At 55.9% G+C, this 16,778-nt stretch overlaps 1 protein-coding gene across 4 annotated transcripts in view; it reads left to right on the top strand.

Annotated features, from left to right (window-relative positions):
- The window catches only part of PPP2R2B (protein phosphatase 2 regulatory subunit Bbeta), a 104,606-nt gene that overhangs the window by 36,511 nt on the left and 51,317 nt on the right, over window positions 1-16,778 (top strand). Inside the window, exon 1 of one of the 4 annotated variants that reach the window (XM_037398313.1) lies at window positions 248-426. The exons of the other annotated variants lie outside the window; for them this stretch is intronic. Within the exon in view, the coding sequence (XP_037254210.1) occupies window positions 357-426 (70 nt within the window). The 5' untranslated portion in view covers window positions 248-356. Of the gene's footprint in view, window positions 1-247; window positions 427-16,778 lie in introns of those variants that run through there. 4 annotated transcript variants of the gene reach the window in all.

The following is a 16,778-nucleotide window of genomic DNA, read 5'->3' as shown; positions in this document are numbered from 1 at the left end:
GGAGCGTCCCCCCGGGACAGGAGCGTCCCCCGGACAAGAGCATCCCGGGGCATGGGCAGCGCCGCGCTCCGCCCGCCCGGGACGCGCCGTGCCCGACAGGACGAGCGCCGCGCCGCGCCAAGCCTCGCCTCGCCGGTCAGTGCCGTGCCGAGCCCAGCCCAGCCCAGCCGTGCCGTGCCGTGCCGTGCCGTGCCGTATGGGAGGAGCCAGCGGGCTCCACCGCCCCTGCGCCCCCCCCCCCCCCCCCCCCCACCGCCGCCGCATTTCGCGGCCGGCCGCCGCGGAGCAGGGCGCGGGGGGGATGATGGATCCGCGGCTGCGGCTGCTGAAGCCCCGCGCCCGCCAGCCCGCCGTCAATGGAGGAGGACGTTGAGACCCGCAAGATCAGCAGCAGTTTCCTGCGAGACCACAGCTATGCCACTGAAGGTGAGCGCGTCCCGCAGGCGGGGCGGCCCCTGCCCGCCCGCAGCAGGTGGGGCCACCCCGCGGCCCCCGGCCGCCGCCCCCGCCGCTCCCCGCGACCCCCGGGGCCGCCGCTGGAGCCAGGGACCGGGGCACCGCGCCGGGCCGTGCCGGGCAGCCCCGCGGCGGCGGGTACCAGCGGCGGTGCCGGCGGGTCCGTGCGGGCTGCGCCGTGCGGCTCACCGGCCCCGGTGACTCAGCAGCGCCGGACCCGCCGGGCTCCCACCGCCTTCCCGCCGGGCTGCGCTCCCCCGAGCCGGGCTCGCGGGGCTCCGAGCCCCCGCACGCCGGAGCCAGCCGGGATGGACCCCCGGTGCGCTGCAGGGGCCGCGGCCGCTGCCGAGACGGGGTATCGGGAACCGCCCCGGAGCCCCGCGCCTCTCCCTGGGCAACCGAGCGGGTCGGGGCCGAGCCCCGCCTTCCCCGCCCGGGCAGCCCCCGCGCCTTCGCCCCGGCGCGGGGCTGCTCCCACGCCTGGGGCGGCCGGCGGGAGCGGGGGGAGCCCGGGCCCCTCCGCCAGCCCCTTCCCCGCCGGAGCGGAGCCCCCCGGGCAGGGCTGAGCGCTGCCGGGGGCTGTCAGGCTCACGGAGCCGGAGGGATGTGGGCGGCCGGGGTTTCAAAATACGCTTCACGGGGTTATGACTGCGTTAGCGGGTTCCGCAGGCAGCCTGTCACCGGAGCTGGGTTCGTCAGGTTAGGAAACACGGCGGATGCTAGTGCAATTCTTGTTACAGAAATTAAATAGTTGTCTCGGGGCTATTTTCCTACAAGCCTCTGCAGGAAGGAATACGTATTCTGACTTGCGTGTTGCAGAGGCGAAGAGATGCCAAAACTGTTAGACACGGATAATGTCATCGCCGCGGCCGAGCGTATGGGTGGCTCTGAGCGCGGCTTCCCATAGCGCCGGGAGCGGAGGGGCCGCGGGGGCCGGGCCCGGCCCGGCTGGGGCGATGCGCCGCGGCCCGTACATTGCGCCGCCGCCGGGAGACGGGAGGCGGCCCCCGCCGGGGGGGCGAGGGAGGGACCGGGCCGGAGCTGCGGCTCCGCTGCTGCCCTTCCCCACAGCCGGGGAGCGTTGGCTTCACACCGGCTCCCTCACGGCACCTTCTGCTCCCTCGCTTTGGGAGGGAAATGCAGCTGCTGTAAAGCAAAACCAACCCCCCCGCCATCCCCATCCCTCCCAGCAGCACTGACCCCTCACGTGAAACTTCAAAAACCAGACCTCACACTGGAACGGGCTTATTAATAGCTTAATTAGGAGCTGAAGAGGCTTTACTCTACTGTTTTATTCTGCTAAGGCTCTAGAGGAAGCCGACATAGGACCAGCCTTTGGGAATTTTATGACCACAGCACATGGCTAAGGGAGGGTTCATCTAGTGGGAAAATCTTTGGCTTAATACAGTAATGGAAAGCTTTGGGTACCTTGGCGAGCCACAGAAAATGATCATACGCAATTTCACGCAGCTTGTGTGGAGCTGGACCGAAGTGCCTGGGTGCTGGCAGCCTGCAGAGCAGGGGAGGGGATGCTCGGGGCAGCCCGTGTGGTGCCCTGTGCTGTGGGCTGGGTGGCAGGTGGCTACACCGAGGTCATGCTGGCCTCCCCACAGCCCGTTTGCTGCACAGGGGTGGAGGGACATGCCTGCTGGGAGGGATGGAGCGAGCCGGTGCTTCCAGGAAGGTGGTGTGGCCAGGATGGGGCTAAGCTCCCGCACTTCCCAGCCATCCAGCTCACATCACCTTGTGCTGTGGTCTGCGGAAGGGTGAATTTGCCGTTGCTGTGTTATAAAAGGCAGCTGGAGCAGCCAGCAAATCAAAAATGGGACTGCAGCTGCCCTGTTGTGACCTGCTGAGAACTCTGTTTTCCTGCTCGGGTAGGATGGAGGGCTGGGGTGAGCCTGCAGTGATTTCATCCCATGACACTGGGAGGTCTGGGGATTTTCCAACCCAAGGTCTTAGTGATAAAATCCAGCCTGTCTAGTAATCCATGGTGAATTTCCCCAAGTTGTATGCTGGTGTTTTCAGGAGAGCCTTGTGCATCATACTGGGGAACTATAGCAAACCTCTCCATAGGAATGAAATAGCCAGGAGTGTGTGTGCAGCAGGTTCATGGAGCTGGGGTGGTCCTGGAGGAGGTCCCTGATGGTGCTTAATGGCTGCGCATCAGCTGGGAGTTTCTCTGCACCTCGTGCTGTTTAGGAATTCTGATTCCTCGTGTGGTTGTTCTGCTAGAAGAGGGCTGAATGCGCTTCAAAACGGTAGATCATGCTAGTGTGGAAAAAAAAATCAAGGAAGGTAATTCAGTTTCAATTTTTCGACATGTGAAAGCAGCATATGCCTAAAATGATGTGGCTAGTAACCTGTCTTCTGTTTAAAAAACCCACAAACCTTCCAAATTGTGTTCAGAAGGTGAAGGCTTGCTTTGGAAACGAAGGTGTCTCTGGTGTGTCAACTGAGGGAACAAACCAGGTTATGTAATTCGGTTTAGTGAAGTGTTGTTGTCACTTTAATAGGTCTGGTATTTTTATGCAAATGTAGGGTGAGGATGGTATTTCAAAAGCACACACTTGAATGCCTTGTTCTTGTGTGGTGCTCAGAAGTACTGCTAATGAAGGAAACGAAGCCATTGTGCTAATTCCACTTTAGTTGCCAAGGAATATTAAGTTGCTGAGATGCAGTGCACATCCCCGGAGCTGATGTGGCAGGGTTCGCCCCAGCACGGTGCGCTGGTGCCAGGGTGATGCCAGCCAGGTTGTTTGCCGACCCAGACCTCGCAGTACTGCCCTGGAATGGCAGGTCTTGCATGAAAAATGTTCAGAAAATATGCTTGGTTTGTTCTGCTGCATAAATCAGTCTTCATTCACAATTCTGCTGAGCGCCCAGCCAAAAGTAGGACAAATTGAGACTATTTGAATACAAACAAACCGTTTGAGTATCTTCCACTTTTAGACAGGCTTGCTAAAGATGTTGAAGGGCCCCCCTCCCCCCAAAGCTGGCCCATTTCCAGTAGTTTGACCCAAAACGCCCATCTCCTGAAGTCTTCAAGCTGTGTGTCACCTTTTTTGTGTAGCATTGCTGTCCGCCTGGCAAGTTGCTGAGTCCTCTTGCTGGCTTACAGTTGGAGGAGGAATGGCATGAACGCCCCTTTCGGCGTTCCCTGCCCTGATGAGGGCGGCAGTCACAGCCAAGCCCGTGTGCTCAGCCGGTTTGGGTGGGACAGGAGCAGTGGCCACCATGCTCAGCCCAGTGGGACAACACCTAACCAACGAGGGTGTTCATGTCCGTAGACACCCTGTTGCAGGCCAGGGTCTTCGATGGAGGAGGGGTGCTGAGCACCGTGTTAGCCGGGGGGAGGTGGGTCTCTCCGGGAACAGGGGGGTGTGAGAGCAGGGCTGGCCTGCGGCCATGGCCAGCCTGGCACTGCCCCTACGCCACACACGAGTGCGGCTGGGAGTGCAGCCCCTGTGTATGTCTCCCCTCGGGTGCCTGGGTCAGGGGGCTTCTCCTCTCCAGCTCTGTTCCGGCCCTCTCCTGATGCTGCAGGATGTCCTGGGCTCTGGTGTGGAGGGTTTGGACCTGCCATAGACATGGCTGGGTGACCCTTTGGCATGGAAACGTGTCCCTTCCCACTGGTTCGGTACAGCAGGCATGGAAATCTTATGGGGTGTGATGGATGCCCTGTGCCCCAGGCGTCATGGGGCCGCTCTGGGGGGGTTCCCTCCCACCCCTGCCCCGTGGCAAGCACCGGGAAGAGTCTCTGGGTGGAGTGTGTGAGGTTTCAGGGTGTGCATTCGGGGGGTACATGTGCAAATGCCCCCAGGCCCAGTGATGGCTGTAGGTGATGTGGGTGCTCCCCTGGGACCTGCAGTTCCCAGCAGCACACCTGGAGGAGGAGCGGTGGCCTCACCTGGGGCTGCCTGGGGAGGTGGCTCATGGCCAGGTGGTTGTGCTGTTGGAGGAGGACCCTTGGTAGGACCCTTATGCCGCAGCCATGGTGTGAGCCCGCTGTGGAGCCAGCCGTGTCCTGGGGCCATCCCGGCCCCCTGCAGAGGGACATCCCTGCCTCCCAATGGCTCTGCCAAGGCAACGTCTGCCTGGCAGGCATGGGGCATAGCAGACTGGGGCTGCACGGACCTGAGGACTCGCCAAGCCCCAGAGCAGGAAGGCCATGGCACCCTGTGGCCACTCAGCTGTACCCCACACCCCTTTTCCTGGGCACTGGTTGATGCCCCAGTGAGTTTTTGATCTCCTTGAGGAGTGTTTCCCAAACTGAATAATTTCGCTGTTGAGAAATCTGTCCTTAAGCCTTCATTTCCTTTTCCTAGATTAATCTTGTTACTTCCAGCTGTATCCCACTTACCTCTCTCAGTCATTCCCATACTTCCTTTATCCCTGCCTTGCTGCTGTGCCATGGGAAGGAGCCCGATGCCGGTCCCCCTCCACCGCCCTGACACCAAGAATGTGGCCTCGTGAGTGTGCCCACCGGCACCTCAGCAGGGCCTTTGGGTACCCCAGAGCTGTGGGATGCGTAAGCAGTCTCCATGTCCAGCAGAGGACAAGTTCAGGCTCTTCTGTTCTGTTTTGGGGAGAGAGAAGCAATCTGTACAATTAAAACCTTACCCTGGGTAGCTGGGTGCACACCTGTTCCCCAGGGGCCTTCCCATCCTTCTCTCCCTCTGCTTGTCTGGGCTGAAGAGCACCACAGCCCTTCTGTCACCGAAACTGGGAATAACCCCAGCGCAGTGTGGAGAATCAGGCACTCCTTTATTGCAGTGCTGGATGCACGGGGGATTGTTGCACCTAATGTGTATATAAATATTGCACTGCAATAAAGGAGTGCCTGCTTCTCCACGCTATGCTGCTGTTAAGGAGTTTTCTTATTCCCGATTTTGGTGACACTTCCAGGCTTTCTGCAGGGAGCACATTCCTGACTTGTCCTTACACAGGCAGAGTTTCAGAAAAAGCCAGGGGCTGCACCTAACCTACAGCCTTGGTTGTGCAGTACTGGGTCCCTAAAAGCTTTTTCATTTTCTGGGTCAGTTTGCTAAGAGCTCTCTGTGGCAGCTACAGTGACTTTTTTTTTTTTTTTTTTTAATCTATGTGTAGTCCCCAGAAAAGCACAAAGTGAGGTGTTTTCTCCCAGTGCTGGGTTCAGGGTGAGAGCTCTTGTGTATTTTGTTGTTGTGAATGATGTGAGTTGCTGTTTGGGGATCATCTGGATTGGGATTTAATTAATCTGGGAACTTCCTTGAAGTTATTGTTTCATCACTTAAGTACTTTGATTACAAAACACAGTCCCATCCTTTACACTTTTTATTTATATAGATATACTATGTTTAGAGATCCCTTCCTCTCCCTGAGCCTGAGCTCCAGCCGGGTCGGAAGGACCCACAGACATGCCTGCTGTCTAATCCGGAGATCACTGGGAGGAGAGCAGTGTAACCCAGCTGTTCGTAGTGCACTGTGTAAAAGCCGACTTGGGGTTACTTAAATCCACCAATTAATGAGAGAATAGATGCGCCTGGGGACTCTGTAATCTAGGGATTACTGAGAGGACCGGGAGCAGGTAATGATGTGACTCTGACCCCCTGCAGATGGGCCGTGAGAGTGAGTCAGTGATGATGGCATCCGTGGGGTCGCACCTGTCTGCAGGGGATGGGGCTCAGCATCTCCCCCTCCCCGTCTCTGTCAAGGACCGTTTCGGGAGCTGTTCCCTCTCTGATGCTGGGGAAAGCCAGGTTGCTCCCAGCAGGCATCAACAGCAATGTGGGGTGGTCTGTGCTTAAAGCCCAGTGTTGCCCACGTCCCTGTTGCTGTAGGGGTCTGTCTGCTCTGGGGACCAGCTGCATCAGGTCAAAACCCAGCCACCAGTCCTTCCCTCAAGCCTGCAGCCCTGGGACACACGGTGGGCGCTCGCATGGTGAGTCTCGGCGTGCCAGCAGAGGACAGCCCCATCCTCAGGTTTCCAAATGGGACTGTGGGACTCAGTGAAGTGGTGGTGGAGGCCCCAGGGGTAACACAACAGGGTTCCCCATGACCATTCTGCCCCGTCCCCTCTGTGCCTACCTCACTTTTGTGCCTGCCCTTGGCCTTGCTTGCTCCTCAGCCAGCTCCTGCAGTGATGTCCAGTCTTTGTAGACCACTGTGTCTCATCAGGGGCTCATTGAGCAGTTGGAGTGATCTCTCTGGGTCAGAGCAACCTTGCTGCACTTGTGCTGCAGCCACGAGGAAGCTGGCAGGTGATGCAAAGCGGTTTGTGCTGTCCTGCAGCCATTGGCATGTGCGTGGGGCTGCGTGTTGTGGCAGGGCTCTGCCTTGGGCCACGTGGGCAGAGGCGCAGGGAGCTCTGGCAGGGAAACTGCTGAAGGTCTGGGGGAGCAGCAGTTGTGTGAAGGGGAGCACACTTGGGAAACTTTCCCAGGGGTTAGTTGACCCTTGTGACCTTCCAGCATCTGCAAGAGGAGCCTGGACAAGGTCATGAAAGATGTCAAGGTTTACTAAAGGCAAGAGGGACCGCTTCTGCCTCAGGAGACCCCTGAGCTGGGCGTTGTTAGAGGGTGGGAGATCTTAAGTGCAAACACGTTAGTGGTTGCCCTGCTTGTGTGCATCTCCTGTTTGCTGGAGATGGGACACTGGGCTGAATGTGTTCTGGGTTTGACCCAGTATAGCCTTGCTCCTGGGCAGGGTTCTTGTGGTGGGTCACTTGTGTGAACAAGACTCTGCAGGGCTCTGCTAGACCCCTAACAACTCCTCCCCAAAGTGCTGGCAAGATCCTGTGCCTGGAAAGTCAGTAAGCAGCAGAGTTTAATGGTAAACGCCATGGCAGACCAGGTCATCATCAGCTGCCCTAAACTCTGGGAGTCAGGGCAGAGGCACAGCCCTGCCAGCAGGCTCGGTGGTGGTCAGCTGTGGGAATAAAGGTTGTGGAAGAGATCCTTTGAGAATGTAAGTCCCAGCTGCTGGGGTTGCTGGAAGTGCCACTGGTGTGGGCTGGGGACTCTGGTAACTGCTGTGTGAGGTGTGCTGGCTCGCGCAGAGGTGAGGCCCGCAGAGCCACGCACACATAGCAGAGCCGAGGTATGTTGATGTGGCAGGATGCTGATCAAGCAGGTTAAAAATAGCAGCTGCTTCCTCCCCACTCCTCCTGATCTCGGCTGTGCGGCTGCAACCGGGAGCTGGAATCGCTTATGCCGATGTGCTGAGCAGGCACAAAGCCCCAGTTGCAGTCGGGGCCAGCACGGAGCTCGGATACCGCAGGGAGCACGCCAGGCAGTGCCATGCAGGCGCCTGCCACCACGGGGCTGGAGTGGGCATCTGGGGTGCCCAGCGATGGTGCTGCATGGCAGGTCTGTCTGCAGCTGGTGGGTAAACACAAAAACACCACTGACTTCTCATCTTGGCATCTCTGCCTAGTGCTGCCATGGCTCCCGGATACCTGGCAGCCCTGTATGGCGGCACCTGAGCTCCTTGTGGCCCTCCCAAAGTCCCCAGGAGTTGGGGGACTGGTGACTGCCCTGCCCTGGGTCTGGGGGGCTGGGGCAGAGCAAACCTGGGAGCAGCCCGGCCTTGCCCCAGTGCTCTGGGAAGGGTGAGGTGCAACCACAGCTGTCCTGCCCCTGCGCCTGGGCATTGGAGCCCAGGTGTGCAGACAGTCAGCGCGTTGTTCGTACGTTGTCAGAAATGCTGTGCACAGCTTGCGTCCCTGCCGCCCTCCCCAATAAAGGCATAATTGAGCCATTAGAGTCAATGTCTCCATTCAGAGCAGTTGTTCCAGCACTGGTTGTTATTTTTCTCCTGATGCATTGTGAGCCTCGTTTCTTGAGGGAAAACATTTGAAGGGTCTTTGATTGAGGGGTTTTGTTCTCCTGTAGCAGCTGCAGTCACGGACAGGGCAGGGAAGGGGCAGGGAATGGTGCTGTTGCCTCTTGCACTGTGCTGCTGGCCTTTGCATCGCTCTGGAGGCACAGGCAGAGATCAGAGGGACCTTGCTCAGGGTGGCAGTGAGCGAAGGGAGACCTGGGTGCCCTTATCATCCTCGACATCTTTGTGTCATTCCCTGTCAGGTTTCCAGTTGCATCCAGCAGTTAAGTGAGCTGGGATATCTTTTGCTTTGCCCTTGACGACCCAGTGCAGCAGACAGCTCCTGACCTGAATGAGCTGCTGCCCCTCTGCCCGCTAGGCACAGTGTGTGTGAGCACAGCAAGGTGACAGGCAGGTGAAACAATCTGAGGTAACACCCATCAGGATATTTGCATTTTTGTGGGGGCTTTTAACCTGGGTGTTTTCCATGAGCGATGCAGTGCTCCCAGTGCTTTCCCTGTGCCCAGTGCAAGCTTGTCCTAAGCTCTTTGGTCCTGTGCATCTGCCCAGTGGCTCAGTGTTGCCTAGGCAAGGCTGGCCCGTCTTGGACCCCAGTTTTATTGTGAGGACCTGGGTTTTTGTTGCAAGTGCTGGTGTTGGCTGGTGGAGGAGTGTCCCTGCTCGTGCTGGGGGATGCCCCCAGGACCCGCCCGTGCCTTGTCTCTGCAATAGAGGCTCTGCCTGGAGCGCTGCCAGGCACCTGTGAGAGGAAGCCCACAGCAGCTGCCCCTCCTTGGTGTCGTAGCTGCTCCAGGTCAGTGTGAGACCCCCCGAGCAGTGCTGGGCCCGCGGTTTGAAGCTGGAGCAGCCCTGCTGAGGGGTGGCCTACACTACTTCCATCGCCTTTCTGTGTGCAGCAAAGGTGGGTGACAGCTGCTGGGAGGGAGGGGGATGGGGCTGTGACCCCCAGGCTGTTTCTGTGCAGGAGACGACCCTTTGGAGCCAGAAGCAGAGTGGGTCCCGGGACCAGACAGGTGGCTGTGTGATTTGTGTGGTTTTTCTGATTTGGTTTGGTTTTCAGTCTTTTAACTGCTTCAGCCTCCTGTGATCAAGCCCTCATCGCAGCTTCAGCTCACTTTGTTTTGGGGTCAGTACTTTGAGGTGTGATATGTACCTTGGGAAGGAAGAGAAATGCCAGACAGGTTAGGAGCTTTTTCTGCAGCCCCCCATGAGGCTGTAATACATCACAGGAGTCTGGGCAGCCAGGCTGCGGGAGAGCGGAGAGTTGTTTCCAGGCATCTGGCGTATCCAGAAAGATCCTACCTCCTTTGCAAAGCTGTTTGTCTGCATTGCACAGAATTGTTCTGCAGCCTTTTTGTTTCCTTTAAAAACTGTTTCCTCGCTTGCTGGTGTGCGAGTCAGCTGTTCAGCAGCACGCGATGGACCGTCTCTCCTAATGCCGTTCTAAAGCAGCTCCTGTGAATGGAAAGGTAACTGAAATAGTTGCCTATTTTGGTTTCTGGTTTCTAATCTCCCATTTCAATCTCCTCTGTCCTGCATTTCAGTTGATTCCCTAGTGCAGTCATAAAACACGACCATTACCTCAGCTTTCTGAGTATGCAAACAAATTGCTGTGATTTTCCTACCCTTGGATCCGTCCCTATCCATATTCTCTGAATAACAATAAAACGTTAATGGAGATAAAGACTGTTATCTCCCTCATGTCTATTTTGTCACTGGAATAACAACTTTAAATGTTAAGAGTGCTAAGATTTATACATGCCAAGCCTGCTCTGCAAAAATAAATCATGTTCTATAGTGCACATTACCATTTATTGCTGCTATATTATCTGAAGCCAGAGTGGGTGTTAACCCTGTGATAACATCCTCAAAGGGAATTTCAAATAATTTTGTAGTTTAATTTAAAAATTCTGTTGGCTGCCTGGTTTGATCTGCATCTCATTTTAGTGCAGAGGTATCAAAGTGGAAACTCCAAAATGCTGCTAACAAGCTCCCCAAGAGGTATGGCTATGGGAGAAGCCCCCGGTCCTGAAACAGCCACTGTCAGCTGCAGCATTAGTGCACCCAGCCCTGCACGTGTGCCTTCCCAAGTGTGCTTTTTTCCAAGGTTTCATAGACTTTGGAAGACCACTGGGTCTTTTTAAGCTTCATCTCAGTGTTTTCATTCTTGATACACAGAAGCCCTCGGTTGTGTGCACTTTGATAGCAGGATAACCCTGTTTCAGTCATTATTTAAGGTGTGCCCTAAGCGGGCGCACCTGGCAGTCAGCATCTCTTCAGGCCATGCCCTCGCCCAGCCCTGGCACCAGCCTCGCCGGGGATGGAGCGATGCCCTGCGGCAGCAGCACACGGGGACAGTGGCTTTGGAGTGGCACTGCGTGCCCGGTGCAGGGTGCCGGGGTGTCCCTCGGCCAGCCCCCGGCTGTGTCAGGTGCTGGTGCCGCCTGCCTCGCCAGCCTTGGCAGAGCCGAGGGCAGCCTTCCGGACCCTGCCCACGTGCCACTGTGTCACCAGGCAGCCCTGAAATGAGCAGCACAGCCTCAGTGGTGAGTCATGAGGCATTTCTTTGCGCTCCCTTTGTTAGCTCTGTGAGTAAAGGAGAAGCGATCTGACTGTGATGAAAAGCAACCTGTCTGATGGACGCAGGCGTTTGACCAAATATTGAGTACTGGCTATTGACAATTCATTTCTGCCACCAGTCTCATAGCAGTTAGCAGCTGATGAGCAACGTTGGCTGGGGATGAAAGATTGATTCACTTGCAGGCTGAGTAAATTTTACCAAGTGAGAAGGGGAGGGAGGTCAGGGGAGCAGAAGAACCAGTCCTTGCACCTTGCATTGTTTACGGCGCACACTGATGAATCTCTCACTGTGGAGCTCAGACTGATGGGCGCCAGATGCCAACTGTTTTGGGAGGAGGCTGTAGCTTGTTTAACACCTGGCTCCTACCCATTAAACTTGCTTGGATGCACGGTGCAGAACGTGGAGTGCTTGTACTCTGGAGTTCATGGTGCGGCTCCCGCAAAAATCTGCTGCCAGGAAGAGTGCCTGTCTCTAAGCGTGGCATTGCAGGGGCATGGTAGCCCTACGGAAAATGCCTCAAGAGCTGCAGTGTGCAGGTGTGGGGCTGTTCAGCCAGCATGAAACTGCCTGCAGGAAAATGAGCTTTGCTTCCCTGGGGCCCTGGCCCTGCTGTTGCCGGAGGTGGTGTCTGGGAAGTCGGGTGAGCGGCGTGCTGGTGCGAGGGGAGCAGTGGTGACAGCTCTCCCGTTGCACACCTGCCTCCAGACAGGGCATCTGCCTGCTGCTCCCAGTCTCACTGGAGACCTCTATAATGGCTGGGGGTGGGGGGGCTAATCGGAGAGCCCAACCTCCTTTTTACGTGGTTTTGTCACCATCCTGCTTTCTGGGTGCTTAGGAATCTGTGGGGAGGTCATGTTGCTGGTGTTCAGCTGTGGCGATTCCTCTGGTTCAAAGGTTGTGATAAAACCGTGATAGCGCAATAAACAACCCAGATGTCCCTGCAGCCCTTCAGGCACATCCCCAGCTCCCTTGTGTGGGGCTCAGAAAATTTCTTTCTCCTCTTTAGCCACCTAATTTTAAGGGAAATGCTTCATAATGTTCTGTCATAAAATACTGTTGTGGGTCCTGGGTGCAGGTAGCTGAGCTGCACAGCTTGGGTGAGCTCTCTGAGTGTCAGGGTGAGAGCTCTGTGCTGGGAAAATGAGGGATGCTTGAGGTTTCCTGAGTGAGTGAGATTGCTCTCGCACCCACTGTTGGTCTTTGTTCCACTGAGACAACAGGGTTGTCCAGGGGATGGGGAGGGTTGTCACCCAGTCACCTGCAGCGGGAGATGATCATAAGCAGAGTGGTTTAGAGGGGTGCATAATTCACATGAGCCATAACAAAAGGGAGCTAAACATTTCACACCCTTAATCTGAATTTTCTGAACACTTAGAGGTGGATACACATAAAATTAATTCCTTTCGGACCCTGTGTGTATCAACTGATTTCCACCTGTCTGGCAGGTAGAGGAATCCTCCATCATGAGTGGATTATTTCGTGACTCCTGACTCAGGACCCTTCACTTGCTGTTTTGGAGCAGGAGGTGCGCTCTGCTGCCGGTGGGTACATGTGGGCAGCGGTAGAAACTGCTCCGACCTCGGCTGGCGAGCTGTCCATGGAAACACAGGCACGTCTGTGTGGGAGCGGGGAATGGAAGAGGGAGAATTAGAGAGGTGGTTTCTGGGAGCCCTCCTTCACAATCCCTAAATAAACTTGGCCTTGCTTGCAGTAGGCTGACAGACCCTTAATTATAATAACAGCATGAGCAGTGCTGCTTTGTAACTGGCTCCCCACTGAAAATATCTGGCTAGCAGGAGTGTGCCAGATGTCTGCTCCTGATTGCCGCTGGTTCTGAAGATCGGTTAGGGGTAACGCGCTCAGCTGGAAGATACAAATAATGCAGGTATCTGGGGGAGGCTTGCTGTGTTTGCCTGGTTTCTGGGCAGAAGCCAGAGTCCGATTGCATAGCCCCATCAAAAATCTTTGCAAGCATCTCTGCAGCAATTGCCTTCTGCAGAAAGTCATTATGTTAGGAGGCACTGGAGTGAACGGGGATCTGCATGTCTCCAGGCAGTGACATACTGCTGAATTTCAGCTAAGTTCTGAAGCAGGTGTCCCTCCACCCCAGCCTTAGTTGTGAACTCTGGGCTGGGGGTTCGTGCAGCCCCCAGACCCAGCACGATTTCAGTCTACTGAGACGTGGCCACATGTGGAGCGTGGCTGGAGTCGTGCAGCGATGGGACCCTGCCCAACCCTGGCAGTGCCTGCAGGTCCCAGGAGTTTTGCTAGGCTGGAAAGCGCACTGAAAGATGCTCTGAGCATTTTTGCACCTGCTGTGCTCTTTGTGTGGGAGTAGCAAGCAGCCTGGGGTGGGGCAGTGGGAGAGAGCTGGAGGCACGGTTGCTGTGGGGAGTCTCTGGACTGTTATTAGCAACCGTGTTAGGCTGTGGTGAGTGAGAAAGCCAGAGAGAAGCCACCTCTCAGCCAGCCTAGCCCAGCACCAGGTGGGCTGTCGTGTTGCTGGCACCCTGAAGGTATCTACTGGTTTGTCACATCCAACAAAGTGGGCTGGAAGCCCCTCTCCCCGGTACCAGCTAGGTCTGAGTTTCCCTGCAGCCAGAGCATTTTGGTTATGATCCCTGTTTCATACTGTTGTTTGACACCTTGATGTAATATTTTCATTAGGAGTCCTGCAAAATGCAGCAACTTGGTGTTACTGATGAAGCGCCTCCAGCTCATAACATGTTTTTAAGCTTTTTTCAGCCACGGAGGTAATGAAGACACATCCTTTGTTAGTCACCGGGCATAAAAATAAAGTCAAGGGTCAATGCTTGCCACACTAACTGGTTTAGTTCGCCCAAGATTGTGTTTGTGATGCCACGCAGAGATCACCTCGTAGTGGGGGCTGTCTCCGGTGGCAGTGGAGCCAGATCCTTTTCTCCCCGCAGGGATGACCGATGTTCACCGTCGGTGTGGTGCCTGGTGGGTGGTGACACTCCAGCTGCCAGACTGGTATGGGGCTCCGGCCCAAGTGGGTGCTTGGGAATCCACACCCGGCTGCAATGCTTGACAAGAGCACAGCAGCTCCTGGTTCTCATCCAGCACTCCTTCACAGACAGGCCGCAAAGCGCTTCATGAATAAGATGAGGCTTCATGCTCGTATTTTACAGATATATCTACTGGTTCTTACCCGTTAGGGCATGTCTAGGATTGGCACTGGTTTTGGGTGATGCTGCTCCAAAGCTGGAGCTGAAATCTGCAGTGTTATTGCATCTGTATGGGGCTCTTAGGAGGGGACAGTGAAGTCTTGCCCTGTTTGGACATTGGATCCAATGTAAGAACTTTCTAATTAGGATGTCTATGAGTTAATTACATGTGACACTTTGTTTGCTCCCTGCTGCAAGCCTGAGATGTGTGTGAGGATGTGGGGAAGTGGATCATCCTTATTCTGGCTTTGTGTCACCCTAATGCATTATCTCCATCTGGTTGTCTCTTCCCCCCTCGTGTCCCTCAGCTGGAAGTAAGTGCGTACCAGTGGCTATTAATAGCTGAATCCTGCAACAGTCTGCTCTTGCAGATGGGATTCTCAGCTTCTGAAGCCTAAAACTCATTACAAATAAAGCAATACGCTGTGTGGTCCTTAATGCAATTAGGCTTGCTATAAGTTAGGTTCTCAGGGCCAAATGCCGCCCTCAGTTTCTGCTGCCCGTTAGTGCCCTGGCCCTGTTAGTGCTCTGACCCGCAGATCCCGGCTGGCATGCCCCCTCGTCCTCACGAAGCTGGCAATGCAGCTGCGTGCTTTGGCACCGGCACCAGCTGCCTGTTACACACAGCTGGGCACCCCTGGTGCTGACACCTCTGGCTGGGCAGTCCTGATGTCCCATGTGGTTTGTGGCACAAGGACAGGAGAGTTGTTGCTCCACAGCTTGTCCGTGTTGCTCGAGGATGCTGTTGAGGGCCCGGAGTTGTCACCTTTACAGCCATCTCCTTCAACACCTGAGACCAGTCAAAGCGCAAGTTGCCCTCGTGGCACAAGGGTTTTCTGGGTGGCAGGTAGAAGCCAATTCTCCCTTCCTGGTGGGGGCATTTCACCTGCAGGAGGTGGCAGAAGGGCAGGGGAACATTCGCAAGCATTTCTGGGACCCCCTTTCTTGAGGGACGAGCAGCTGTGAATCCAACAGCCTGTATGGCTGAAGGCAGTTGGTTGTGTCTTCGCTTGTCACCTTGCATACCCATCTGCTTCACTGCACACACACGTGCTCCTCACTGCCGCTAGTGAACCTGCCCCTGCCTGCCGGGCTCCGTGCTTGGTGGTGGGAGAAGGGGAGAGCAAAGATAAACCACGCTGGCCTGGGAGGAGGCAGGAGGCTGTGCTAAGTGTGCTTAGGACACCTGAGATGAAGCAGGTGGCAGAGGGAGGCCAACAGCATCCTGGCTGGTATCTGAAACGGTGTGGCCAGCTGGCCCAGGGCAGTGACCGTCCCCTGTGCTGGGCACTGGGGGGGGCTGCACCATGAACCCTGGGTTCAGGTTTGGGCCCCTCACTGCAGGGGGGACGCTGGGGGGCTGGAGCGTGTCCAGGAATGGGCAGGGGGCTGGGGAAGGGGCTGGGGCTCCGGTCTGATGGGGGGCGGCTGGGGGAGCTCGGCCTGGGGAGGGGGCGGCTCTGGGGGGCCTGGTGGCTCCCTACGGCCACCTGACAGGGGGGCTGGGCAGGGGGGGTCGGTCTCTTCTCCCAGGTAACCAGCGACAGGACAAGAGGAAACGGCCTCAAGTTGCGCCAGGGGAGGTTCAGATGGGGGAGTAGGAAGAATTCCTTCACGGAAAGGGTTGTCCAGTGCTGGACCCGGCTGCCTGGGGAGTGGTGGGGTCACCGTCCTTGGAGGTGTTTAAAAGCTGTGTAGATGTGGTGCTGAGGGACATGGTTTAGTCATAGACCTGACAGTGCTTCGTTAACAGTTGGACTCAATGATCTTAAAGGTCTTTTGCAACCAATTCTGTGATTCTAACCCCCGTGGCAGGTTCCCAGGCAGGACTCCATCCCCGCGGCTGGGTGCGCAGCTGCAGGCAGCTTGCAGAGATGTGCATGGAGGGCACAGCAGGACAGCAGCAGTATCTGTTTCAAGCACCAGTGGCTGGTAATGTGGCAGAGTCAAAGCTGTGGACTTCTGCATTTATCGTTGTTCTGCTTGGAGTCTTGGGAACTCTAGTTATTTTTATTCCCCAGATTGCATTTTGCCTCACCTTTACATAACTGTGCCAATCTGTTGCTGAAGTTACAAACCTGTGGCGTTATTCTATAGATCATTCATGGATCCATTGCTTGACTTTCACCCCTCCCTGAGCTGCTCAGGAGCCTGGAGGGCATCCTCGCACAAAGGCACCTCCATGGCTGTTTCTTCTGAGGGGGCTCTGGCCCACCCAAGGCAGTGGTGAGCATCTCCTCAACAGACCCAATGGCAGGATTAGGCCATTTACTTCCACAGCACCATCAAATGGAGTGAACAATGATGTGACTCTGCCCTTGCTGTCTATGGCTGGGATCTGTCCTCACATCCACTGCCAGGCAACACCCCCAACCCTCCTCCTCCCCTGCCTGGTGTATAACAAGTTCATGGGTCCAGTACAACAGTCCTGAGCTGCAAAAGCAGGAGAGGTGGGGTACTTGTGAACAAGTTCCTTAAAGTATTTCTATGAAAACATGGAAAAATCTATCAAATCTGTGGAAATCCTTCCTGAAGGGGAGTCGGGAACTTTGCAAAGTAACTGATAATGCATATTTCATCAGGGTTTAACCTACTGTGCCTGAGAGCTGTGCAGAGTTTCTGTGGTGTAATATTCATGGCAAACAGGAGTAGCTTAAAACACAAATGTAGTCTGGGCAGAAGATAAAAAGTCAGTTTGTGGTTTGGGTGCCTGGCCTGCAGGGCTTGAG

Source organism: Falco rusticolus, chromosome 8 (assembly GCF_015220075.1).
Source record: "Falco rusticolus isolate bFalRus1 chromosome 8, bFalRus1.pri, whole genome shotgun sequence".
NCBI classification, from domain to species: Eukaryota; Metazoa; Chordata; class Aves; order Falconiformes; family Falconidae; genus Falco; species Falco rusticolus.
Note: the sequence above shows the minus strand (reverse complement) of the source record. Positions and strands in the feature narration are given on the sequence as shown.